This window comes from Letharia lupina (genome assembly GCF_014066315.1).
Source record: "Letharia lupina isolate WasteWater1 chromosome Unknown contig_2, whole genome shotgun sequence".
Lineage (NCBI taxonomy): Eukaryota > Fungi > Ascomycota > Lecanoromycetes > Lecanorales > Parmeliaceae > Letharia > Letharia lupina.
In genome coordinates, this window is record NW_023502971.1 from 1,210,177 (window position 1) to 1,234,996 (window position 24,820).

General features: G+C 50.9%; 13 protein-coding genes across 13 annotated transcripts; 6 read left to right on the forward strand and 7 right to left on the reverse strand.

The window, feature by feature from the left end:
* Window positions 1-274: 274 nt before the first annotated feature.
* On the forward strand, window positions 275-1,484 carry HO133_004479 (uncharacterized protein; the record flags this gene model as incomplete). The annotated part of the gene is made up of 2 exons (XM_037295396.1): window positions 275-821; window positions 889-1,484. The coding sequence occupies 2 exons, from the start codon at window positions 275-277 to the stop codon at window positions 1,482-1,484; spliced, it is 1,143 nt and encodes a 380-aa protein (XP_037157397.1).
* A 336-nt stretch (window positions 1,485-1,820) lies between these two features.
* HO133_004480 (uncharacterized protein) lies at window positions 1,821-2,180 on the reverse strand (the record flags this gene model as incomplete). The annotated part of the gene is made up of 2 exons (XM_037295397.1): window positions 1,821-2,072; window positions 2,133-2,180. 2 exons carry the CDS (start codon window positions 2,178-2,180, stop codon window positions 1,821-1,823), a joined length of 300 nt encoding a protein of 99 aa, XP_037157398.1.
* A 200-nt stretch (window positions 2,181-2,380) lies between these two features.
* On the forward strand, window positions 2,381-3,172 carry HO133_004481 (uncharacterized protein; the record flags this gene model as incomplete). Its single annotated transcript, XM_037295398.1, has 2 exons — window positions 2,381-2,442; window positions 2,533-3,172. 2 exons carry the CDS (start codon window positions 2,381-2,383, stop codon window positions 3,170-3,172), a joined length of 702 nt encoding a protein of 233 aa, XP_037157399.1.
* Window positions 3,173-3,350: 178 nt separating this feature from the next.
* HO133_004482 (uncharacterized protein) lies at window positions 3,351-4,335 on the reverse strand (the record flags this gene model as incomplete). Its single annotated transcript, XM_037295399.1, has 2 exons — window positions 3,351-3,736; window positions 3,789-4,335. 2 exons carry the CDS (start codon window positions 4,333-4,335, stop codon window positions 3,351-3,353), a joined length of 933 nt encoding a protein of 310 aa, XP_037157400.1.
* Window positions 4,336-4,952: 617 nt separating this feature from the next.
* HO133_004483 (uncharacterized protein) lies at window positions 4,953-6,479 on the reverse strand (the record flags this gene model as incomplete). Its single annotated transcript, XM_037295400.1, has 6 exons — window positions 4,953-4,963; window positions 5,019-5,661; window positions 5,717-6,075; window positions 6,130-6,198; window positions 6,261-6,335; window positions 6,440-6,479. 6 exons carry the CDS (start codon window positions 6,477-6,479, stop codon window positions 4,953-4,955), a joined length of 1,197 nt encoding a protein of 398 aa, XP_037157401.1.
* Window positions 6,480-7,003: 524 nt separating this feature from the next.
* HO133_004484 (uncharacterized protein) lies at window positions 7,004-8,955 on the forward strand (the record flags this gene model as incomplete). Its single annotated transcript, XM_037295401.1, has 4 exons — window positions 7,004-7,287; window positions 7,592-8,188; window positions 8,244-8,502; window positions 8,650-8,955. The coding sequence occupies 4 exons, from the start codon at window positions 7,004-7,006 to the stop codon at window positions 8,953-8,955; spliced, it is 1,446 nt and encodes a 481-aa protein (XP_037157402.1).
* Window positions 8,956-10,417: 1,462 nt separating this feature from the next.
* HO133_004485 (uncharacterized protein) lies at window positions 10,418-11,201 on the reverse strand (the record flags this gene model as incomplete). The annotated part of the gene is made up of 2 exons (XM_037295402.1): window positions 10,418-10,779; window positions 10,901-11,201. The coding sequence occupies 2 exons, from the start codon at window positions 11,199-11,201 to the stop codon at window positions 10,418-10,420; spliced, it is 663 nt and encodes a 220-aa protein (XP_037157403.1).
* Window positions 11,202-12,262: 1,061 nt separating this feature from the next.
* On the forward strand, window positions 12,263-12,978 carry HO133_004486 (uncharacterized protein; the record flags this gene model as incomplete). The annotated part of the gene is made up of 3 exons (XM_037295403.1): window positions 12,263-12,376; window positions 12,448-12,666; window positions 12,736-12,978. The coding sequence occupies 3 exons, from the start codon at window positions 12,263-12,265 to the stop codon at window positions 12,976-12,978; spliced, it is 576 nt and encodes a 191-aa protein (XP_037157404.1).
* Window positions 12,979-13,167: 189 nt separating this feature from the next.
* Window positions 13,168-14,436, reverse strand: HO133_004487 (uncharacterized protein; the record flags this gene model as incomplete). Its single annotated transcript, XM_037295404.1, has 2 exons — window positions 13,168-14,282; window positions 14,394-14,436. 2 exons carry the CDS (start codon window positions 14,434-14,436, stop codon window positions 13,168-13,170), a joined length of 1,158 nt encoding a protein of 385 aa, XP_037157405.1.
* Window positions 14,437-14,803: 367 nt separating this feature from the next.
* On the reverse strand, window positions 14,804-17,607 carry HO133_004488 (uncharacterized protein; the record flags this gene model as incomplete). The annotated part of the gene is made up of 2 exons (XM_037295405.1): window positions 14,804-17,260; window positions 17,314-17,607. 2 exons carry the CDS (start codon window positions 17,605-17,607, stop codon window positions 14,804-14,806), a joined length of 2,751 nt encoding a protein of 916 aa, XP_037157406.1.
* Window positions 17,608-17,988: 381 nt separating this feature from the next.
* On the forward strand, window positions 17,989-19,463 carry HO133_004489 (uncharacterized protein; the record flags this gene model as incomplete). Its single annotated transcript, XM_037295406.1, has 6 exons — window positions 17,989-18,031; window positions 18,078-18,194; window positions 18,244-18,304; window positions 18,352-18,485; window positions 18,553-18,983; window positions 19,038-19,463. The coding sequence occupies 6 exons, from the start codon at window positions 17,989-17,991 to the stop codon at window positions 19,461-19,463; spliced, it is 1,212 nt and encodes a 403-aa protein (XP_037157407.1).
* Window positions 19,464-19,572: 109 nt separating this feature from the next.
* HO133_004490 (uncharacterized protein) lies at window positions 19,573-22,039 on the reverse strand (the record flags this gene model as incomplete). Its single annotated transcript, XM_037295407.1, has 9 exons — window positions 19,573-19,678; window positions 19,747-20,628; window positions 20,684-20,805; window positions 20,859-21,123; window positions 21,168-21,307; window positions 21,358-21,589; window positions 21,638-21,711; window positions 21,766-21,975; window positions 22,025-22,039. 9 exons carry the CDS (start codon window positions 22,037-22,039, stop codon window positions 19,573-19,575), a joined length of 2,046 nt encoding a protein of 681 aa, XP_037157408.1.
* A 443-nt stretch (window positions 22,040-22,482) lies between these two features.
* Window positions 22,483-24,620, forward strand: HO133_004491 (uncharacterized protein; the record flags this gene model as incomplete). The annotated part of the gene is made up of 4 exons (XM_037295408.1): window positions 22,483-22,667; window positions 22,763-23,290; window positions 23,442-23,749; window positions 23,806-24,620. 4 exons carry the CDS (start codon window positions 22,483-22,485, stop codon window positions 24,618-24,620), a joined length of 1,836 nt encoding a protein of 611 aa, XP_037157409.1.
* Window positions 24,621-24,820: the final 200 nt, after the last annotated feature.

Below are 24,820 nucleotides of genomic sequence, written 5' to 3' on the forward strand. Positions count from 1 at the left end.
ACCATTAAGGCATGAAGTGCTACGAGGCGCGTGAGGTTACTTCCCTCGTTCTGATTCTACAAGAGGTAAATAGGCAAGTGAGGCTCTGGCTCTCGTAATCGCCCATTGCAAAATGGCAAGGCTTCTCTCAAATGTGATATTGATGTTTTTGGCAGGAGCCTCCAGTACGATGAGTATTTTTCCACATATTTCTTCAGTCTGCGCATGCTTTCTCACAACCTCAATATATCAGTCGCTCATTCAATCCTCATGTCGAAACTTGCATCCTTTTACTATGCATAGCTCTCCTGTCCCTATTGGAAAGAGACCAGAGTTCAAACAATCCAGCTCTGCGGGTTGGAGCTGGCCACGCCTCGTCCCTATTCATGAGCAACAGTCTCGATCTTCACAAGCGAGTCAACCATCTGCATCTCCTTCACTGCGTGACCATAGCAAGCAAGAGGAGCCGCCAACCCCAATGATATCTACAATGATATCAAAGTTGCATACCGGAGAAGACGTTCCACCATCCCCTGTTCTTAGCGCTGCCGGCAGCTCCCCTACTGCTGGAGGATCTGTCGCTGGAACAATTAAACACGAACCAGACGAACATCCTCGTGATAGCTTATCACCAATGGCAGATTCAGATAACGATGAGAGGAGAGCTGCGGGTTCGGATTCTAGTTCTGTCGAGGACGTAGCCGAGGAGAAAGAGCCAGGTTCACAGCGTGGATCTGTCGAGGACGTAGCCGAGATGAGTGCTTCGGCTTCAGAACGCGGATCTGTCGAGGATATGACCCAACAGGGTGATACTGAGCTACCGGTGGGTTATAAGAATACACGTATGTACCTCACAACGAATTGTGATGCGCTGTCCGGGTGTGCTGACCAGTCCACTGTAACGAACAGTCACTGATGTCCCACTCGAGGAGGAAAGGCCTGCGACACCCGCTACAACACCGATATCGTCTGTTATGGACAGAATCTCCGGTCCGTCCAGCTCGGTCCCCTATTATGCGACACCAAAAATCATGGTCCATAGGCCTAGCTCATCCGAAGCGGAGAACCCAGCTTCGCGTACGATTGATGAGGTCCTTGCGACTGAACGCCAGAGCCTGCCTCAGGAAGGAAATTCTCAGCCCCCTCACTCTACTCAAGACGGCAACCTGACGGATACACCTCCGATGCAATCCATGTCTCTAAGGCCCATCGCATGGCAGGCTTCCGAAAACCAAAGGGTCAAAAAACGGAAGCTGTACCTTCGAAAACTTAGGAACGCTGTTGCGAGGAAGACGATCCTTAAAGCTACCTTAGGACGACAATTGGCTATTCCCACGAAGCAAATGCTGAGACTATTGGCTAACGGGGAGAACATGACGGTTCCTGACCTCTCAAAACCCGGCGTAGAAGCTGCCACAATGTTGGTTCCGCAGGAAGCTGTAGGGTCCGTCACGGGAGCTGTATTGCTTCCCCAAGGTGTTGCGGGTGCTGTGTCTGACAATTGAGGATTCAACTCCGGTCGATGTTGCGGTCCATGCGCCAGACTTCCCGGACGACTTTGACAAGCTCTGCTAGCAATTCTGCACTGTCAATCCTCGGATCCCTTTCATTTTGCTCGAGTGCCACAAGCAACTCCTAGGTGGGCGCAGCTTTAACTGTAGAAATCGATAGACATGCCCGTAAATGAAGACCTTTGCGCCGGGTCTCTCAAATCCATCAGCCTACATTTCCATGTCCTCCTACGTACTCGGTCCTTTGCGCAATTCATTTCTCCTCTTGACGGTCCATACGCAGAGACTTCTTCTATCATACAGGACTGGAGGTCTCTTTCCTGCCAATCCTCATCCTCGACTTCTCTTATCTTTAAGACTGTTACCTTCCAGCTTCTCCAGCACCATGTCAACTTCTCTCCTCCCCTGCCTCAACCCCTCCTCTCCTTGCAGGTGCTTCATCTTGACACCATAGTGCAACTCCACTAGATCTATTGCCCGCTGCATATCCACATCCTCCTTGGCTTTCACACTCAGCTTTCGATCGTCGTCTACACGTCCGGCTCTGTGCACCGAGACGAGTGCAAGGGCTGCGGAGTGATCCTGTTGAAGGTGTTAGCTTGACGTATCTCAGATAGAAGCAGAGTCTTTAGTGCAGCATACGCAGACACGAAGAGAGGTCAGATCGGAGAGAATCGATGCGATCTGCATGATGAAAGAAGTATCGATCAAGCAGGAAATCGCACTGTGGAAAAGAGGCAAACAGCGAAGTTGGTGACTTGGAGCCTCCGTGATCGACGCCAGGATTTGGCGAGGGGCATTTTCCCACTGTAGAGAACAACGAGGTCCTCCATCATAGGGAGTCCCTTCGCAAACTTGAACCAGAAATATTGGATCCTGATTCTATCCAAATGGCCACTCGTGGCATCGCGGCCAATTGCCGCAAAGTTGTCTGCATCGGAAGAAATTATGCGTATGCTCCACTCCGTATCCATCTCATCCAACCGCTCTCCGCTGTCTGCGCCTAAGGTTGACTTAGAATTTCCAGCTGATACACCCAAAGAGACCACATAAAAGAGCTCAATAATGTCCGCCCCAAGAAACCCTTCTTCTTCCTCAAACCTCCCTCCTCGATCCTTGAACCGGGCCAAGGTCCCGTCCTCCGCCCAAAGGGCGTAAATCTCCACTATGAAGTCGAACTCGCTTTGATCATGGGCCGTAAGGTCCAGGATCTACCCCAAGACGACGAAAGAGGAGCTCTTGATGCCATTGCGGGCTACGCCGTCAGCATCGACATGACAGCGCGCGATGTACAAGAAGAAGCCAAGAGGAAAAGCATTCCGTGGACCGCTGCTAAAGGCTTCGACACCTTCCTCCCCGTTTCGAAATACATACCCAAATCCGCCATAACGGATCCGCATGATGTGGAGCTCTGGCTTACGGTCAATGGAACGGAGAGGCAAAGAGATAGTACGGCACTGATGCTGTTTAGGATTCCTCGGATTTTGAGTGAGATCAGTCGAGTTATGAAGCTGGAAGAAGGGGATATTGTGCTGACGGGGACGCCGAAGGGGGTAGGGAAGGTGGAGGTGGGGGATGTGATGAGGGCGGGGGTCATGGTTGGGGGAAAGGAGATCGAAGAGGCGGGGATTGAGGTTGGGGTTGAGGAGAAAGGGGGATTGTATGTTTTTGAGGAGACGTAGAGGTGTGAGTGTATTTTGAGCGAAGTGGATTTTCTTGTCCTTGTCCATTGCTATATGCATGTTGCAATGTAAGAAGCTAGGTGAAGCTAGACTGGTGCTGCAAGGCCAAACAGAGTGAACAATGCTGAGCGGCTTGACAGAGCAAAATCAGACTGGCCAACAGCGGGCGCCCCCAAGCCTACGATGGCCGAGAAGACCCGGCTCTAAACCGCGTGCTCCTCCTCCGAGTCTTCTTTTCAGCTTCCACTATCCTATGACCCTCCTCCCTTGCTGCCTGCCAGGTCCACTCGCCGCCGTGTTCCTCCAGCTTGTTGCTCAATGCGATTCGGTATTCCTCTCGTGCGCTGTTCACAAACGCGTGCACGGCCTCTGTCTCGTAGCGCTCAAAGGCCTTTTCAGCGTACCTCAAGTGGTTCTCAAAGAGCGTGAAGGAGGCTTGAGCCCTGATCAGCACGCCCTGGACCTCGATGTCTTGGTGAGCGGCGTTGAGCCGCTGCTGCTCGGCACGCTGGTTACTTGGCATCCATCCATCCTCTGCAGTGGCCTGAGACGATTCACTGGATGCTATGCCAAACGTTACCGACACTGCCGTGTATGGCACGCCCTCCTGACTTACCATCTCGGGCATCCCATCCAGGTGTGCGCCTGGTTGCAATGAGATCTCCGACCTGTGACCTCAACTGCTGGATCTCCTCTCCTCGCTGTCCTCGTTCTGCCCTGGCTTTCTCATGCATCCCTTTCATGGCGACAGCCACACTCTTGAAATCCCCTTCCTGCACACTGAGTTTCTCTATCAGCTGCTCTTGAACCAACCGATTCTCCTGATCTCGTCGAATGCCTTCTTGTTCGAGCCGCAGTATCCTGTTGTTCAACTCGTTGTTCTCCTCCTTCCGTATTCCGCTGCTGGCTGCCAAGTCTCGAATCTGCTCGTCGAGCTGGGCGATCTGGTAAGAGGCTTGCTGGAGCTGCTGAATCTTGTCTGTCAAGCCGTCGTTGTCCTCTTGCAGATGCCTGCTACTGGCTGTCAGATGTTTAGTCTGTTGGTCGAGCTGCGCAATTTGCTGCGTGACGGCCTCAAATTTTTTCAAGCGTTGATTGAGGCAGCTGTATCCGAATTGGAAACGCCTATCCCAGATCAACCATTCTTCCTTCGGTCCAGCCATTGGAGTGACGCGATGAACAGAATGCAGCAGTAACTTAACAATCTGGACATCAAGTGCTCAGCTATCAGAACGCGGTCTGCCGAAGGAATGGAAGGCCGTAAATTGAGAACGAAAACGAAAGTGATGGATGGATGGATGGATGGAGAAACAATTTGTACTTAAATCGAGACTAACTTAGCGAGCCGTCAAAGCCATTCAGCATTTTGGATCCCAATTTCGACAGCATTCGAGGAGTACTGTTTGTATTTGATCGATCTATTCAAGAGCGTAATACTAGCAACTTTCATGCTGAACACGAGATCCGAAACATGAGGATCCAACGCATAGCTCAGCCTCGGCCTTAGCCTAGCGAAGGACAAGCATAAGACTTTTAGGAAATGCAGAAACTGAATCATGAGACCTGCCGTTGCATGCGAAAGGAAATAGAACACCGCCAGCATGATACCAGCTGTCCTGCGAGCAATCTATCGAATCTCGAAACCCCCTTCTATGAAAACAACCCCTTACTACCCCTTTGGAAGGAAATATTTTGTGCTGTAATTGCCTGGATGCCCTTTTTAGACACCAAAGCAATGCCACGCAGCCTGGCACTCTCGAATTGCGAACAGTCGTGCTCTCTAGATGAGATCTAGTGAAAAGGTCAGCAAAGCTCCAGGCTATCACGTGGGATGATCAATGCTTACCGGCCACGTTCATCGGCATCTCTTCAATCTGAGTGCTGTAGAATTGTTCGATCTCTCTCATCATTCGTACATCATCAGCCGTAACAAAGTTAATAGCAACACCTTTTCGCCCGAATCGTCCGCCGCGACCAATACGATGGATGTAGTTCTCGCGATTTGCAGGCAGATCGTAATTGATGACCAGCGAGACTTGTTGGACATCGATACCGCGAGCCAACAGATCAGTGGCAATCAAGACACGGGAGGATCCGGATCGGAATTCCTTCATGATCAGATCACGCTGGCCCTGGTCCATGTCACCGTGCATGGCAGAGACGGTGAAGTCACGAGCGGTAAGCTTGTCTGTGAGCCAGTCGACCTTTCTCCGAGTGTTGCAGAAGATCACAGCTTGTGTGATGGTGACCGTCTCGTACAGATCTGAGAGAGTGTCTAGCTTCCAGTCCTCCTTTTCGACAGCGATGTAAAACTGCTTGATACCCTCGAGGGTGAGCTCGGCTTTCTTGACCAAGATACGGACAGGGTCACGCATGAACTTTGTGGTGACCTCGAGAACATCTTGAGGCATAGTGGCGGATAAGAGGACAACCTGAGTCGACTGTGGGAGAAGTTGGAAGATGTCATAGATTTGCTCTGTGAAACCGCGCTGCCATATAGTAAGCAAATGTATCATGAGCCTCTCGCAAGAATTCAATACTAACAGAAAGCATCTCATCGGCCTCGTCGAGGACGAACATCTTCATCGAGTCGGTCTTAAGGACACGACGCTGAATCATATCTTGCACGCGGCCTGGAGTTCCGACAACGACCTGGGGTCCTGCCTGGAGAGCTTGCATATCATCCCTAACGCTAGTACCTCCAATGCAAGCATGGCAGTCGATAGACATGAAGTCGCCGATTGCAACAACGACCTTTTGGATCTGCTGAGCCAGCTCACGAGTGGGAGCAAGTATCAGAGCCTGGCAGGCCTTGACATTGGGGTCCAGCTTCTGCAGGACGGAAATGGAAAATGTGGCGGTTTTCCCAGTACCAGATTGTGCCTGTGCGATGACGTCCGATCCTGCAATAAATGTCAGGAAATATGATCCGATATAGTGTGGAGTTACCAATGTACCTTTGATGACTGGCATGATAGCACGCTGCTGAATAGCAGAGGGGCGCTCGAAACCGTAGGCATACACACCTAAGAGACGTCAGTAACCCGAGGCGTTTCCAGTGTTGGCGCATCTTGTATTGTTAACTTACCACGAAGAAGCTCGGCCTTCAAGCTCATGGAGTCAAAGGAGTCGGTGACCTCATCGTAGTTGGACTCGATTTGTGCTAGGAACGACCATGTCAGCCTGGCAGCCATGACTTTGCAAAGAACCAAAGGATCGGGGTTTCTTGGTGCCAAGCGCCAGAGCTCGATGGAAGCGTCGACGTACTTTCTGGGATCTCCTCAAGCCCCTTATCGTTGGAAGCCATGATTGCGACTTGTTTCGCAAAAGATCACGACCTTCAGGTTCGTGATCTTGTTTGTGTTGTAGAAGTAGTGGTGAGGCTGTCTGAAGACGGACCTTGGAGGTGTCCGGCCAGATGAGTTTGTGAAAACTTGTGATTATGTAGATATCAGGGCACTCCTTTGCGAGTGCTGGTCTGATATTGGAGTTGTTGGTGTCTTGTGGTAAGTATTGGTAATAGATGTGAAAAAAAAAGAGAGTCGCGCAGCGGTTGAAAATTATGTACTCAAATTTCTAGACTCAAATTTTAGCGCTGCTAGCTGCTAGTTGCCGAGGTGTTGCCGAGGTGGCGTCTCTTTGAACCCCTACCACGATTATCGGGACCTGACCTATGGGTAACAAGTAGCCACATAGACACTGAGCCATTCTACTAATAAATCTACATCGTGCAAAATAACAAAAAATGCCAATCTAGACAAGCTTTGGGGAGTCATGCTTACAGCACTGGACTGAAAAATGGCCGGCAATGTCTTGGTTTCCTCACAAAAGATGACTCCAGGAGAAACTTCAAGTCAAACCCTTCCAACGAGCTCTGTAGAACATGACTCACTGGTACCCTTACATCCCCTAAGAATCAGACCCGCAGGAAACGCATACACCGCCACCGAGGACATCAAGCTGGCTGCAGGGTCCTTTGCGGCATTGCCCGACGAACTACTCATTCAAGTGCTGGAATCTCTGGATGCAGCCTCACTCAAGCGGCTTGGTTGTGCATGCAAGGCTTTGTACGCATTCTCCAGACTCGAAGAATTGTGGAAGACACTATGCATTGAGTATGAAATCCCCATATCGGTTTTTTGGACTTTTTGGAGTTTTCTGGCATCGTTGCCACAAGAGCCATCTTGAATGTCGTAGTCGGGACCTTCGTTGTTGTTACCGTCGTTTGGCCCATATAAATTCAAGGCAGGCTCGTTCAGGGTGTGGGATTACTTGTCCCCAGAAAATGTACCTATCATGATATCTCAATGCTGTTTTCGAACATCGGCTACGGGCTAGAGATCTGCACATAAGCAATTTCCCACGTGTTGTGCACCACAAATTCAAGAGACAAGTGCATGCTGAAAGGCCATCTTCTAGGTCTTCCACTTCCATTGTTGCGTGGCGTGGAACATGGCGTTCTACCTACTTCAACTTGCCGGAAACCTGTCGTTCCCAGATATCCTGCCAGAACTTATTCTCTGATGTCCTCCATCGGCCCTTCCTCTGCGCTCACACTTCGCTGGTTCCTTACACGAGTAACATACCAGCTCGCAACGCTATCCCACGGCTACAAGACCTCTCGAATTTTGAGTTCAGTCATGCATGGACCGATAGACCATTCATCCTGACCGACCCTGTGCGAGAATGGCCAGTCTATCGAGAGTGGTCTACCGAAGCCATGCTGGGGAAGTACGGCGACGTCAGCTTCAGAGCAGAGGCCGTCGATTGGCCTCTCAAAACATATGTTGAGTATATGAATGGTAACCAGGACGAGAGCCCACTATATCTCTTCGATCGTTCTTTCGTCGAGAAGATGGACATTCGTGTCGGCAAAGATGGCCAGTATAGGGCGCCAGGTTGTTTCGGCGAAGATCTCTTCTCAGTCTTGGGCGAGCAGAGGCCGGATAGTCGATGGCTTATTGTAGGCCCGGAAAGAAGTGGGAGCACATTCCACAAAGACCCGAATGCTACAAGGTATGCTCGTTGACGCGATTCGGGTTCATACCTGACTGTCTAACGCAGCCTCTAGCGCTTGGAATGCGGTCCTCCGTGGCTCAAAGTACTGGATCATGTTCCCAACGTCTCCATCCCAGCCGCCCCCACCTGGCGTCTTTGTGTCAGAGGATCAAAGCGAAGTCACCAGCCCTTTGAGTATTGCGGAATGGATGTTAGGCTTTCATGCACAAGCAAAAGCAATGTCAGGCTGTGCGGAAGGCATTTGTAAGGAGGGGGAGGTGTTACATGTGCCTTCAGGTTGGTGGCATCTGGTGGTAAACCTAAGTCCCAGCGTAAGGCAATTTTCGGAGTCATCTCTTCTTGTTGAAGACTGCTGTTTGAGTTGCGAGACATGTTTGAGGAACAAATTACCCGATTTACCACCCGTCTCACTCAGATCTTCGTCTAGGAGTGGAAATGCTGACCTTGAAATGTGCTAGATCGCCATCACACAGAATTTTGTCCCACAAGCACACCTGGTGAACGTACTGGACTTCTTGAAAACCAAGCCGGACCAAGTCTCGGGTTTCCATAATGATATCAACAACCCTTATGAGTTGTTTGTCGAGAAAATGCGTGAGCTGTATCCCGAAGTGTTGGATAAAGCCCTTGGGGAAATGGAGAAGATACATGGAGGGAAGAAGAGAAAATGGGACCAGCTAGTCAACGGAGACGACGAGCATGTTGCAAATGCTAAGGCCTTCAATTTTGGATTTGGGGACGACGACGCCGAGGATGTGCCTTGAGAACATCATGTACGTTGCTAGTACGTTGATAAAAGGGGTTTGTCCCCTTGCGAGTTACAGAAAAGCGTGCCCATCAATGGCACGCCACGCTCTTTGTTGGGCTAGAATTACCAAAACCAAGGTAGCCAATAAATGCCCCCACGGCCACGGAAAGCATGACCCAGCCATTGTATGTCATGAACAGAAGCCTGCAAGTGTAAGCACGCGCATCAACAGACCACCGCTGTGGAGGAAACCCACATAATGAAGAAGCTGTAAAACACCTGCACCGCGTAAAACGCGGCCTTGACCAGTCTAACCCTCTTCTCCTGTCGCCCGGCGCCCTTCCCTGACCAGAGAAATGAGCCCCGATCTCGACCAGCACCACCATCATCACCATCATCATCATCATCACCTTGAAAGACACACATCAAGCCTTAGCTCTCGCGGCTCCGACCTTCCCCTTTGCAACCGACAACGACAAGAACAACAACCGGACCGTCACTTACTCGGCAAACTGTTCCCGTACTCGGCGCCGCTCGACTCGTACCTCCGACCCGCCTCCCGCACGGCCTCGTAGCCGGCCGTGAGCACGGCCACCGCGACGAGGGAGAGCAAGAGGGTGGCGGTCGAGCCGACGTGCCACCAGCGGAAGATGATGCACAGGTCCGTCGTGTCCCAGGTGAAGAGCATCTGGTGCCGTGCATCATCAGCACGGGAGGGATTTTTTGGTGGTGGTTCGGATGGGACGGGGGATACCGACGTTCATGTTGCACCTGTGTCCCATGTCCATCCCTCCGCCGTGGTCCATGCCGCCGTGGTCCATCTTTGGCAATTTTTTCGGGCTCCGGTTCGTACTCTCGTTGTCCGGACTCTGACTACGGGTCCCAAAAAGCGCACATTGATGGGGTGTCGGTTCCAAAAGAAAACAAAGGGACGATTCGGGCGGTGTGTAGACCGGCCCCCTCAGGAATGAATGTCGTCGTGGCAGGAGCGCCAAGCCGCAAAATATGTAGCTTCGGCCCGAGGGCCTCGGCGCCCCTATCGGGCCTAGAATCAGCGTCGCTTTACGCTCGTGTTACGCGCAAGGGGGGCCACGCGAGCACGAGTGCGATGGTTGCACAATGCGGCCTTCACGCTGCGAAATCCTTGATATTGTCACACACCCGTCACTTTATGTTTCTCTTTGCTGCCGCGTTTCTCAGCTGTGACAATCTCTCGGTACCCTACGTGTCTCGAAGGTTGATCACGCTCACATGGATGGATTAAGAATTTCTCATCTTAGATATAGAGCTTATTCTTTACTATAGTCGCTATCCGTCGATGTTATCGATTTTGTGATTATTAGGGTATTTAATTCATCCTTGTTGAGAAGTGTAGATCCAAACACTCGTACCTGACATCCCTTCCTTCTTTCATCCCTTCCTTCTTTCATCCCTTCTTTCATTCACCCCTTCCTTCTTTCATCCATCCATCCCTCTCCTCACAACAGCACCGTAGCCGCCGCCAACGCTCCCACAAACGCCCACATTAACGCCATCACACCTTTATGATACACGCCCGCACTCCCACTCGCCGCAGTCGCGACGCCCGCATCCACCGCCACTTTCGGCGCCGCGTTATCCTCGCTCCAGGTCACGCCGGCCGTCGAAGCGTTCGTGTCCTCGCTGATGAAGAACGCGACGCTCGTCGCGCTCTCGCTGCCATTGGTGAAGGACGTCTGATGGGGATCCAGGAGTCGCAGTTCGCAGGGGCTGTATTGTCGGTACCGTGCGAGAGGGAGGGGGTATTCGGGGCTGGGGGATGAGGTTATGTTGTGGGTGTAGGATGGGCGGCTTTGGTAGTCTGGCAGGGAGGAATTAAAGGTTTGTTAGTTCATGTCTTCATCGGGAATGATGTTGGTGGTGGATGATGGTTGGGGGAGAAAGAGGGGTAGGTTAGATCAAGTACGCACAGATGAAGCTACTCGAATCATTTCGAGTCCAGCACTGTATCTGCAGCACGGGCGTATTTTGTACTCCGTTCGCGATCCAGGACACGTCGATGGTGTCTTTATACGAGACTTGGATGCCACTGTCGTAGTCATCCGGGAAGGTGGGATAGGTGAAGTTGTAATAGGGGGAGTCGACCGGGGTGGAGGTTGTGGGGAGGGAGGATGTGGTGGTGGGTGAGGAGGGCAGGTTGGTCTGAGAGGATGCCGGGTGGAGGTATTGGAGGAGGGTGAGGATGAGGGTTGTGGAGGAGAAGGAGTGGTGGGGGATGAACATAGTGGAGGTGTGCGGTGATGGTGTTGTTTGGGGAAGGACCGCAACAGCAACAGCAGAGCGCAGACAACCTCTCTCCCTGCTCCCAGCTCCCTGCTCTCAGCTCCCTGCTCCCTGCTCCCACAATTTCCCCCGTCCTACTACCTTGAAAATAAATGTTGCGCGCATTCTGCACATTAAGCTTTTATCCGTCATCAAAGTTTACTTTACCTTAGTTTGACGCACGAGTGGGGTTGCACGTTACCAGGCGGCTCGTGCCAGCCCTTGCTTGGCAGTGCTTGGCAGTGCTTGGGAGCAATTTGGCCAACCAGCCCAGTTGGGCCAATCTCCCAAAACCTCGCTTACCTTAGGCCTATTTTACCCCGCCCCCCCCATGATGTGGCATCATGGTATTGTGTGAAGTGATAAAGTAAGGTAGTATCGTGCACTGTTTCGTAGTCGCATGTCGCATTCTGCAATCAATAGGACCATTCAGCATCTCGCTATCGCCGTCGTCATCTCTTCCCAACACGTTTTAACCCTGCTTCCTTATCATTGATCTCCATAGATCCCCTGTATTGGCTGGGGGGAATAGTGTACCGACGTACATACTCGTAGACACAATTCGGAAAGATACTTCGGCGCTGACGCGGGTGCTAATTGGTCATACCTATTGGGGACCATTGGGGACCAACTTGGAGCCCATAGATAGCTTAGCGTAAAGTATCTTGCAGCCCTACCGCGGTACCTTACTACCTTAGTGAGAGACTTCAAATTCAAGTGGTAAATCATTTCTCAATTTATTAATAGGCAAGTACTTTACCTTAGAAGTCGATGATCTAGGGCAACGACGTGACGGATAGCATCAATTCCAAATTGCTCCAAGCAGTCTAATTTTAGTGGTAGTAGTGGTAGTGGAAGAAAGGGCCCGGATAGAAATTTTAGATTTCTGTAACGTAACCTTGTCCTGCCAAGCATACCTTAACCCTTCCGAAGAGGATCCGCGAGCGTGCGACAATCACCATCCCACCTGCTCCAACGGCCACTCACACCGCTCGCGCCCAACAATCTCTCCATCCCGCACCATGGCCGAGAACATCCCCCCAACCGACAACACCCGCGGCGTCCCCTACTACGAGAAGCTCAAGCGTGACCTGCGCGAAACGCTGCAGAAGAAGCGCCTCTTGGACAAGAACATGGTCTCATCCTTCCCCACCCCCGAACAACCCACCTAGCATGCCTATCGTGCTGACCCCCTCTCCCCTCCCAGGCCACCCTCGAAGACCAGATCTTCCGCTACGAAGCCTCCTACCTCGAAGAAACGGGCGCTGGCAACATCATCAAAGGCTTCGACAACTACATCAAAGGCTCCTCCGCCACGGCCGGCGCCACCAACGCCGGCGCGGGCGGCGGGACGAACGCGAGGAGGAAGGGCCAGGTCGTGGAGAGCGACCGGGTCTTTTCGAGGAGTTCGGCGAGCTTCATGAGGGTAAGGCATAGGCGCGGGCTCGATGTGGTCGATGTGGAAAGCGGTGTGCTGAGTATCCGGTGATGGCAGGAGCTCTCCCCGACCTCGTCGGCTCAGACGACGCCCTCCCACGCCCCCACCCCCACGTCAGGTAACCCGAATGGTCCGCTGTCGGTGAGGGAGGGCAATCATGCCGCGCCGACGAGTTCGACAAGCATGAAGGCGGGCCCGAACAATAAGAAAAAGAAGGTTGAGAAAGAGGAGGAGGACAACGATGGTAAGGGTCCAAAGAGGTTGAAGATTACTTATGCCCGGGGTGGAGTCGGAGACTGAGTACTGGATTCTCCGGTTTAGGCAGGTTCATGGGTTTAATGTATGCGAAGATACCCACGCGTGCATCTGCATTAAGTATACTCACGGCGATATGTACAAACTTAATCTATCCGACGACCGATCCCGTCTCCAATCTTGACAATCTGTTCTCAAACAGCACTGTCGAATCCTGCATGAAAAACCACAAATTTACACTCCTCCTGCCTCGCGAATCTCTCTCTCCCTCACGACGCGCCTCCATTGCTCGATAGCCACCTCCCCGGCCTTTGCGCCATCAAACGGTTTCAGTGGCGGCCCGAGGTGCTGCGTGGGCCCTTGCACTAGACGAGGCGGCCCACCGTCCACCGTCTGCAATTCCAGGCGCCGGCTTTCGTACACGTCCGGCAAAAAGCCAGACCATCGGTAGTCGGGCCGCGAGCGCCACCGATGAACCAGGGGCCCATCAACGAGTTCTGCGGTCGAAGGCGGGCTGGTGTTGGTAAGAGGAGGCAAAAGTTTCTCCGGATTCCGATGGGGGCCCGGCATGTCCGGCAACGGGGACGTAGTCATCTGTATGAGAGGAAGGACGTTTTCCCATTGAGATGGTGTGTCAAAAGCAGCGCCTAGAGCATCGTCACGAGGATACCGGTCCAGGACGGGTTGACCGGCCCTCAAAGGGTTCTCTGGGTGTTCCACCTCCGCCGCGGCCCTGCTTTGATCGTCGACAGATGATGGTTCCCTGGCTGAAGAGTCCCGCGTCTGAGCCATATCGCTTTCCCGCCAGCTATGTTGTGAGGAACCGTTCAATTTTCGAAGTTGAGGCTGTTGGCTGTCCCGTCGTCCAGCTGTTGGGGACTGCTCTCTTGACTCTTGCCTGGACCCGTCTGATCGTGGACTGTAGGAGCACTCCTCCGAAACCATGGTTACGGGAAGGAATGTGGGGCTTTGGGGAAACCAGGGCGCCGTGTGTTCATGGTCATCATTGATTACCCGGTGGATAGCAATGGCGACGGGAGATCCTTGGCCTTTCGGGCTTCTGGGAAAGAGGTGCTCCTGCGCTGGCGCCTTTGAAGCTGACTCGCCCCCTAGATCCCCTTGGTTCGAGACATCGGACGCCATCTTCAGGCCATCCTGGTGATTGGGCTGAATGTCCTCCTGGCCCTGCGGTTCGGCGATAGGCTCACTGCTTCTGGCTTCGTTGTCTGACCGGTTGAAATCCATGTCGTCTGGTGTTGGAGGACAAGAGGTCAGGGAGATGGTTGTTGAAGGGTAAGAGGATGGGGAGCCGGAGCTGGTAAAGTCTGGAATTGTTTCACTCTCAGTAGCTGAAATTGTTTTTTATATATATTCGAATAAAACAAAATAGAGACGCTAAGGTTTGAGCAAGTTTAAGTACTCCAAATGCATCCGGATTTGTTCTAGTTCCCAAATCTCACCTGCAAGGATCGCCGCACTCGAGCTGTCTGATGTCGAATCCATAGCCGGGGAATCTGGCGGAGGGTGAAGCCTTGGGATTGACAACGCTCCCCGGATTCCCTGCGATCAAGGTCTCGGAGATTTTAAAAGCGATGTTTTGGACGATATAGTAAAGTAGCGACCTCTGTCATGTAGGATAATCCTGAATAGAGCTACTTGGCTGGATTGTGCGCAGAGAGAAGTTGCCAAAAGATGTATATTGAGCCAAATGCAGTAGTGCACGGTGAGAACAAGACGGAAAGAGCGACAGCGCGAAGGGATCAATCACCTCGGTCATTCCAGGATCTCACACAGGCTTCACCACCGAAGCGGATAGTCAAATGGAATAGATGAGATGAGCATCTTTGTTTTTTGTCTGCTACAGACCACCCTATTTTCTCCCCTTCCTCATTCTCTTTTCTCTCTCATAAGTCTTGCTTTCCCTGCCTTCCTCTCCTTGGATCTCTGCCACCAGCCGCTTGTACTTCTTCTCATACGCACTGTCCTTCTCCTTCTTCTCTTTCAAGCTCTCTCTGGCGATAAAGTTAGCATCCTTCCTCAACTCTCTCAATGCACCCTTGCGCTCGCGCTTGTGCTCGGCTTTCAACTTGGACATCTCGGCACGGTCTCGGTCAGGGTCGTAATGCTTGTCTGGATTGTAGGACTCTTCGAACTTAGGAATGGATGTTTTGATGGCTAACGGTCGGTGGTTGTGAAGGCGAAGAGGCTGGCGGGCGGACAGGGACTGTATAAGTTGTTCGTGGACTTTATGTGCTACTGTCCGAAGCTCCTCCCTAGTCTTGTCGTTGAGCTTCCCAGTTTTCTGTAGGAAGCGCAAAGCGGAGTAGATGATAGCGAAGGCTTCGCAGAAGGCCGACTTCTTGGCCCACAACTCGGCCATAGTCTCAATTATAGCTATGTGCGTCTCGATAAGCACGACCTTGATACTTTGGTCATTAGCTTCTGTGGATTGTGGTGCACAGACGACGTCCCAGAATGACAGCTGCGTCCGCTCTCCAATGGCGTCTGACGTACTACGGATCCGTAATGAATCTGGGAGGCGGTGATGTGGAAAGAGCCCTGGAAGATGCTTTGGCTTCACAGGGCACAGTGCCCACACCGCATTGAGGACATAATTGACTACTTCCGGGACATATCTCTTCGACAGCCTTTGGTACTGGAGGCAAAGAGTACTAATGTAAGTCCCCGTAGCCAGATCGCTAAGGGATTGCGGGACTTCCTGCCCGAGGTAGCGAGTCATGCAGAGCATCGCTGGAGTGACCACTTGGTGGAAGTGATCGGATGTAGGGAAGATTGAAGCGATGGCTGTCAGAATAATGAGATCACCAGGAGTGGGAGCAGTAGGACGGTCTTCGTCAAATGATCTGAGATGTGTCCGGAAAGCACGCCCAATCTCTTCAGGGAAGGTCTTGGCTAGAGAATGGATGTGGCGTATTAGTGCCTCCAAAATGATACATGGAGGATGGTCGGGCTGACATGCCAGGTAAGAAATGTGGTCCACTAGAACTGTTGCAAACCTTCCAAGCTTAGATTTGTTTTCAGCTGCGAGTTTAGGATGATATAAGGCTCGGATTCGTTGTACAACTGTTGGTAAATCCTGAATCGCAATGAACTCCGTGATGTTGAGAAGCTCTCCGTGGGTTTCTGGACATTTGTATGTGTACGCGAGATCATCAGCCACCCCGTTCGCTTTGGGGACACCATCCTGGCCTTTGGAAAAGCTAAGGCCTTCCCTACCAGCATCTTCTTTTGATAACAAGCCTTGGACGAATTCTTGCTCATCACTGCCGTCGCTGGACTCGCTCTTTGACGCATCAGATCCGTTATCGCCTGACAAGTCCACATCAGATTCACTAGCAACTAAGTCGTCCTCGATCAAAAAGTCATCTTCGTCTTCAACATCAAGATGTCGATTCCGATGCTGTCCGAGTAGGCCCGGACCGAGACCAAATATGTTTTCTTCATTTTGGTCGAGATTATCCTCTCCAGGTACCTCTTCCGTAATTTCATTGGAATCGGATTCATTATCTTCTGTTTCTCCCCTCATCCTTCGAAGTCTCCTTTCCTCAAGGTCTTTCAATTTTTGTGCCTCCTGTTGTAACTTTTCCTCGTCAGTCAAAGTCCGAACGGTGGGCTTTGCTCTTTGATCCATGGCCATCTGGCGCAAACGCTCGTCATACTCTTTGTCGGCCTGGGACCTATCTTTTCCGTTCAGCAAAGCCAGTCGATCAGGGTTCATGCCAGAGCCTTGAGGCGGCGGTGCAGCAGACGGCTGAGGCGACCTTGGACGGCCTCGCATGAGTGCGAATAGATCAGGAAGACCTTTATCTAGCTCAGCCCGAAGATCGTCATCGTCTTCTTTGGCCTGTTGCCGCTCATATCTATGAAGCTTGGACTTGGCAATGACCTCCTCCATGACTTCTTTCTTAGTCTTAGGGCGCTCGAGCCGTCCGCGATCCTGTTCCACAGATGCTTCTTCCGACGAATCAGTGTCTGACAGTCTCCGCCTCTTGCGTGGCCTTTCCTCGGCATGTCCATTGGGTTGATCGTCATCAGAATGGCCTAGATCAACCTCATTGAAATCGTCTGGGCTACCCGGGTTGTCAAATGACAACGACTCCCCAAAGTGTGTAAGCTGCTCGTCTTCTTCGGCATCTTCCAGGTCGAACAATGAATCCTTCTTGCTACCTCTCTGCTTCTCCTTCACAAAGCGCTCGAGAGCCCTCTCCTCAGGTGTCATCATTGGGTCATTTTCGCCAAATCTGCGGTCCATAATGCCCCCAACTTTCTTGCGCCGCTGCATCTCAACTAATAGAGTCTTTCGGCGCTATATGAGGTCTGTGGTCAGCCCACATCAGCAAGGGCAGGATTGAAACACACATTTTCTTCTCCCAGGCCTTTCGTGACTCCAGGTCGGGATATTGTGCCTTTTTCCAACCTCCCTCCAACAGTTCTGTTACCCGCGAACTCATATTTGCTGCGAGACGGCGCCTTGACTTCGAAAGGATTGAATTGTTCTCGAATGCCTTGTAGTGCAGCACTGCGCTGGATTCTGCTGTCTTTTAGAGCTCCATTCTTGCTGGCTTGTTTCTTCTGCTTCTTCGACTTTTGTGGGCCAACGACACCCTGTTCTCGTAACAATGTTTTGAGCCTTTTGAGCTGCGAAGGAGGCATACTTGGGATGGGCGTAATCGTAGATGCTGCATGCCTCTATACACACGACAAGTTTCAAAACTTGACCATGCATGTATGATTACAAGCCGGGCTGAGGCCTTTGCAGCATACATGTTCTGGGGTTTTACTTTATTTTGCCCGCACCATCGGAAACTCGGCTATTCTCCGGCCCGAGTAGAGCTCCGATATTTGGTACTCGTACTATCCAGAAGTGAGCTACCTCGCTTAATAGCGCCGGGAGAGGTGACCAATCAAACTACGATTTTCGCGGAGAACTGAGTAGTTTGATTGGTTAACTCTCCCGGCGCTATTAAGCGAGGTAGCTCACTTCTGGATAGTACGAGTATTTCGACTTCGATACCGGTGGTCAACAGATCTATCATGGCTTCGAAGTCTTCGGATGGCTGGCTCTGGGTGAGCCTAGGTTAGTATCTGCGTCATCCATCCAAGGTCAGACTGACAGAGAATAGCAATTCTTGGCTATTTTGGCTCTCTCGCCGTTCACAGGCAACTTGTAGTGATACGCCAGGCTTCTGAAGTCACTCGCCACGACAAGCGTCCTAACATCAGCCAGCAGACTGAGGATGGTAAATAAGCTCTGTTCAGTGGAAAGTGATTCATACTAAGGACCATCAGCACTGAAGCTTAAAGCCCTTGGTGAATTAACCCAGAGCCCGGATCAGGATATCAGAGCTGCGTACGTGAGAGCTTGATTGCCGGGGACTACCACTGAAAGTCGGCCAGATCCGTGAAGATCATTACAGACAGGGTTCTACGGGAAGGACCTGCATGGGACATGATTATAGGTGACATTGGTGCCACGGACATCGAGCGACGTGACAAAGCGCTGGCTTGTCTTCGCTTCCTCAGCGATACCTGTAAATCAATTTCTTTGGAGTTGTGTGTGGCATGTAGTGGTGTATCGCTGATTCGACGGCATTGCAGTCCCTGGTAATAAACAGGCAGACTTCGTGATGATCTGTCGACACAGCACCTACAAAGCCATCGTTGATTGTCTTTGCAACTTGTTACCAGAAGCCCAAAGCGCAGAGAGGAAATCTGCTTTTCGAACTCAGCCCGAGCGAAATGCACTCTATGTTCTCCATCACATCCTCGGCTACGACAATGCGAAAGCGGTAGAAGCTGGTGTGATCAGCAGGTGGCTGGCGCAGTATCCCTTCGGCGGTGGAGACGCTTCAAAATACAAGAAGAAGAAGACTATAATGGAAATACTCGACAACAGGTCCTATTATGAGGATGGCGATTTTGGACGTACCATGCGTGAAATGTTGTTTTGCATGTCAAGGATTCCTTTGCTACGAGATGAGATGGTAGAGCATGGTCTTCTAGATTTCCCAAAGGGTAACCATATTACTGTCAGAGTTAACTGTCCTCGTCGTGAGCAGTGGCCGTGGACTGATAATGTGCAGGATTACTGGAACATTCCAGAAGGCTCTGAAAGGACATATCCACACACAAACAGGACGCGCAGGGGCAATCCCACTGGAACAAGTAACCGACCAAGAGAAGAAAGTTTTGAGGAGCAAGCTTTGCGGAGACGAAGGAGAGAAGCCATGGTGCTTGGCGAGGTTGGACGACCCATTGAAAGGGCTGATATTATAGAGCGAGATTCGGCGGCTCTAGATGGATTTAGATCACAAGTCATAACGACCCTAGACGATGAATCGGAAGAGGAGCCCGAGCAGCCAGTTGTTGCGGTTGCGGACGAAGATGCAGAAGAGGAATTGGAGCTGTTAGCGGAGGAGACCATTCAGGCAGAGTCCACAAGGGACGGGGGCTGGTGGGGCTGGCTGAAAAGGCTACGCCCTGACGGTCTGGCGCCAGAGCCTATGTGAGAAATCGTTGAAGCAGCACGGTCTGATGTGGTGTTTTTGCGTTCACGAAATTATACCCAGGCATTACAAGTGTTGATGTGTGTACTGAGCAAGGCGTTTGATTTGAACTTCAAAGGCCTTTCCAAGAGAGTTTCGCCAGATGGTCCGCTTTCTTCCTGCTATTCTTGATCATGCCCAAGTACTTCAACTCAGCCAATGCTCGTGAGAACAGCACTCTATCAGTCTCATCAGCCAGCTGCAGCTGATACTAAGACTATTTGTGGGAAGTCAGAAGACCACTTACAATGCTCTCTGCTGCTCAGCTTCCTCGTCCTCAATCCCATCCCCACCCACTATAGTCCAGAGTGCGGACCAAAGATCAGCCGTATTGATCACAGCACCCGACTCCAGATACAATTGATATATGATGGCCGTAGCTGGCTGTGTAGCAGACAAGCCGCCCTCGGATCCACCGCAACAATCACAGCCAAGGTAGTCATGTGGCGAACCCAATGCCCGCTCGATTGCAAAACGAGGCTTTGGTGTGAAGACCTCTCGATGTGGAGATTTGGATTCGAAGATGAGGATCTCGTTCAGGAGCAAGTCTTGAGGGTTGATGAGGGTAGTTTCAAAGTAACTGAAAATGGTGGTATAGATGCGATCAACGATCTTCGTATAAGCACTGTCTTGCATTGAGAGAGTCGAGGTATTCTTGCTCAAAGAGACCTTTTGCGCAACGACTGTTGTGCGGAGAGTTTCGTGATGGACGTCATATGCACTTCGTAGAGGGATTTTAGGACCCTCCAAGTGATCGGTCAATCGGTTAAGCTCCACCATAATCTCGGCCAATTCGTATGGGACCGACATCCCTGCCAAATCATCCAGCAGGTCTGCCATGATATCTGAAGGCAGCTTTTTTACAGAGGCCATGATCTCCTCGAAAGCTGCGAATTCGGCCAATTCGGCACACATGGCTCGAATGTACATCTCTGACCATGGGGTCTGTGTTCTGAGGGTCAAACTTGTCTGTATTCGAAAGAGCACATTTACTGCCCCAACAATGGCTAGGAGTGCTTTTTTACCAGGCTGAAGTTCCTGCACGACAAGATCTCCGAGACTGTCGTTGTCATCTAGTAGTGTCCTAAGTGTTTCGTATTCTTTCCGGTCAATGAGAGTTTGTGCATATCTGGATAAGTCTTTAACTCTGCGCATATTCATGCGGTGCTGCAACTTCCACAAACCTTCGAAATGACGGCAGGTTTCGCACAGCCTCATAATGCTCTGTTTGACTAGAAGCAAGTGATTGAGTTGTGTTGAGAAAGATGCTCAATGGATTGGCGAAGAAATGCGTCATGTAGGCGTACTAGAAGCATTGTTAATATGGATAGAAAGACAAGAGAGCACAGTCGTTGTTACCTTCAGCGAACTAACGAACGTAGAGCGACTCTGTATGTAATTTTTCTGTCGCTGCAGTATCATTCTGCTCAATTCTGGACCTACCCACACGGTCGGCTGCTCGGATTGGAATGCCTTGAAGATATTTTCAACGTCGACTTGTTGAACGTGGAATGCTGAACCATCCAAGTACCTGATGGCTTCTCTGGACAGTTTTTCTTGGAAAATCTCAACAGACGTTGCAATACCGAAGAGAAGCACAAATGGTATACGGTCGCTCCATGAGCTTTACACATCAGCAACCTTCACATAAAACACTGCTGTACTAACCTGAGCACATGGACGATATCTGTTAAACATTTGCCTTCGAAAGCTTCGCTGTCTTGAAACGAGAGTAGCAACTTATCGACTGAGTGGCTTTGCACATAGTCACTGAGGATCTGAAGGTCGTAATTCAGGCGTCGGCCATCCTATTGGCATTAGCAACTCAAGACATCAATTGCGAGCAGCGTTTGCTGACTTTGGCATCATCAAAGATAGCGTCATCTTGGGAGTCAAGATTTCGAGATGCTGCACGCTGGTTGATATACTTTAAGGCAGTCTTCAGATTAGGACTCTGCCCAGAATTCATGATCACCAAGACTGTACGGCTTTCCAGATTGGCAATTTCCGCTATAGACTCAAACAAAGATACTGTTGTACTGTTGTCTGGTCCAGTCACGAGCAATCCTGTACGAAGCTTGCCATTTGATCTGGTACTTTGTCAATGAACAATCTCAAATAGTATGGGCGACACCAACTCTGCAGGATCTGCACTTTTCACAAATGACGCTACTTCTTTGACCGTCTCACTACTGGCGTCGTCATGGATTCGCTAACTTCTATCAACATTTTAAGACTCTCAACATCACTACGAAGACCTATGTACCTTTAGGAGGGTTTCCTTGGGGCGCCAAGCAAGCTCGAACATCTCAGATCGAATGCGCGTGCTTTCTAATTTCTCCAAACCTTTCAACAGGGGAGCAAATGGGAGCTCCCTATTCTGATCAGCTGGTGCTTTGGCGGGCTCAGTCTTCCTTCGTTTCCATGGTCGTTGGGAGACAATGTCTGCCTCATCTGGCGTGAAGACATAACAGCCCTTTTGGGCAATTAGTAAAAGTATATGGAGAGTATCAATCAGCACAAACCTCGTACTCAGTCATGCTGAGCTGCTGAGATGTGGGAAAATCCACAAGACTAATGTAAAGTATAACTCCATTCTGATATTGAGAGCGCGCGGCAAGCGGGAAGCAGCCGCGGGGGTCGAGCTCTATCTTAGGCTCTAGCTCCAAAACGCGAAAAATTTAAACAAAGAATCCTCCGCAATCATATTGCCATTTTTTTGAACGCTCGTAATAAAATGTGGCGTACAACACTTGAGCACACAATAGATCAGTTGCGTGCAAAGGGATTAATGCTGTTGGGAGCAATCGTTTCGGAGTCTCAGGCTTGACTTGATCTTTCTCGCTCCTTCCACGACGGGCCTCAAGCCTCAGTCAGCTTTTAATTCAGGTTGTCACGCCGCCTCTGAATGTATCTAGTCCGGAAACTCACTCGTGTTGCTCCCATTCATTTCTTCCATCCTTCTTCAACATCAACATCCAAAATGTCAACCAGTGGCGCGCTCTATTCGAGCGCATCGCTCAAAGCTGCCAATGCGCAACCCTATAGTGTGATGGAGGGCAAGCTAGACCCGATGCTATTGCAAGCGTTGAAAGACATGAACTTCGACTTTATGACACCAGTACAAAGTCAAGTTTTGGCAGGATTGCCATCTCTGAAGAGTGATTGGTGAGAATCTCCCCTTGCGCTTATGCCTGCTCTCACTTTTCTCGTGGACTATTGACAGTCATCTCAAAAGGATACTAGCTGACTGGTTTGGATAGTCTCGTCCAAGCAAAGACTGGGACTGGCAAGACGACGGCTTTCCTGCTTCCGGCCATCCAGAATACAATCATCGAGGCACCACGTAGAGGGCAGGTTGCTGTACTTATCCTTTCCCCAACGCGAGAACTAGCCCTTCAGATTGCAGCAGAGGCTTCACGATTAGTGTCCAGGTTGAGAATGCCTTTGCAAGTTCACACAGCATTTGGAGGCACAGCAAAGGCGAGCAACCTGAGCAAATTCAGAAACGGCGATCCCAAAATACTAGTCGCCACACCCGGAAGGCTTAACGATTACTTGAGTGAATCGGATGTGAGAGCGAAATTTGATGGAATGAAGACGCTGATTTTAGATGAAGCTGATAGAATGCTGGATGCTGGATTCCTTCCAGACATTCTTAAGGTGTTGCGCGTTCTACCATCTAAAAGGAACGGGCAATGGCAGGGCATGTGCTTCTCCGCCACCCTTCCGCCCAAGATCCAACAGGTGCTCTCCAATGTGCTGAAGGAAGATTATGTCTCAATCTCTACGTACGTATCTTCGAGAAGAAATCTTCCTCTTCGGGATCGAGATTTTATCGCAAGACACGTCTCGGGAGCGAAAGGTTCCTTTTAGGACTTGTGTCTTGAGATTTGAATTTCTTGCTCGATGAACGAACGCTGACCCCGAAATCTTTACTAGCATCGAGGCATCTGAACCTCCGACGCTAGAGAAAGTCCCCCAGTACTCCATCGTAATTCCTGAGGTCGAGGATACATTTCCGGCCCTCTTCTCCCTCATCAAAGAAGAACTAAACGCCACCGAGGGAGACTCAAAAATAATTGTGTTTGGGACAACCGCAAACTTAGTTGCTCTATACGCTCAAGTGTTCGAGGCCCAGACGCATCTCAAGGTCTACGAGCTGCAGAGTCGGCTGTCTCAGCCGGCCAGGACCAAGGCCACTGATGCATTCAGGCAAGCCAAGAGTGGTCTTATGTTCGCTACTGATGGTATGGGCCCCATGATCTCTCGCTATAGATAGGTATTATGTTCTAATTAGTGGCAGTCATCGGCCGAGGAATGGATTTTCCCGATGTCACTCTTGTCTTGCAAGTCGGCCTTCCCGCGGACGCCGATTCTTACACTCACCGAGTCGGCCGAACAGCTCGCGCTGGAAAAGACGGTAGAGCCGTACTTCTCCTGACACAGGCGGAGTCGTTTTTCTTGAAAGTAAATCGACAATTCCCCATCAACGCATATCCCGCTTCTAACAAGATCCTGAATGATGCGACCTCACGTAGCCAGATCTTCAATGTCTTGCAATCCGTGGAGCCCAAGAGCAAACAAAAAGCGTATTCAGCGTATCTAGGCTTCATGAAGGTGTTCCTAAACAAAATGCAGATTGATGCCACCGAACTAGTCAGAATGGCAAACGTATTTGCCATGGAGGGGATGCAGTGCAATAAGATCCCAGAAATGGAAAAGAAGACGGTTGGGAAAATGGGCTTAAAGGGCGTTCCTGGGATTCATTACGCGGCGCCATCTCAGGACGGTCAGCCAGGCATGAAGCGAGACGCGCCTGTTCAGGATCATGCGGCTGATCGCGATGGTCCATCAAGGAGACTCAGGCACCAGGGCGTTCCTGAACCTGTGAACACCTTTGCATACAGCAACGGGTTTGGAGTCCCAGGAGGTCGTGAAGGGCGAGGACGTGGCGCGCCGGGCAGAGGAGACCACGGTATGCGAGGGGGAAGAGGAATCGGCAGAGGCGGAAGAGGGGGAGGAGACCACGGTATGCGAGGAGGAAGAGCAATAGGCAGAGGCGGAAGAGGCGGAGGATCCCAAGAGAAACGTCGTGAGAGGAACTCTCTCGTGGCATAGATGGACGTGGGTATAAGTACATCTGGACAGGCGGAATGGTCTTGGAAGAACATATTCTTTCCCAGAGATACTTAGAAGACTTATAGACTACTTTGATAATGATTAATGCGGACTGAAAGGAAAGCACGATTCTTCACTCCAGATTTATTGCTTTTTTCTTTGAAGATCGAGCTTCAAAGAGGACAAATCCGTTTTAGTCC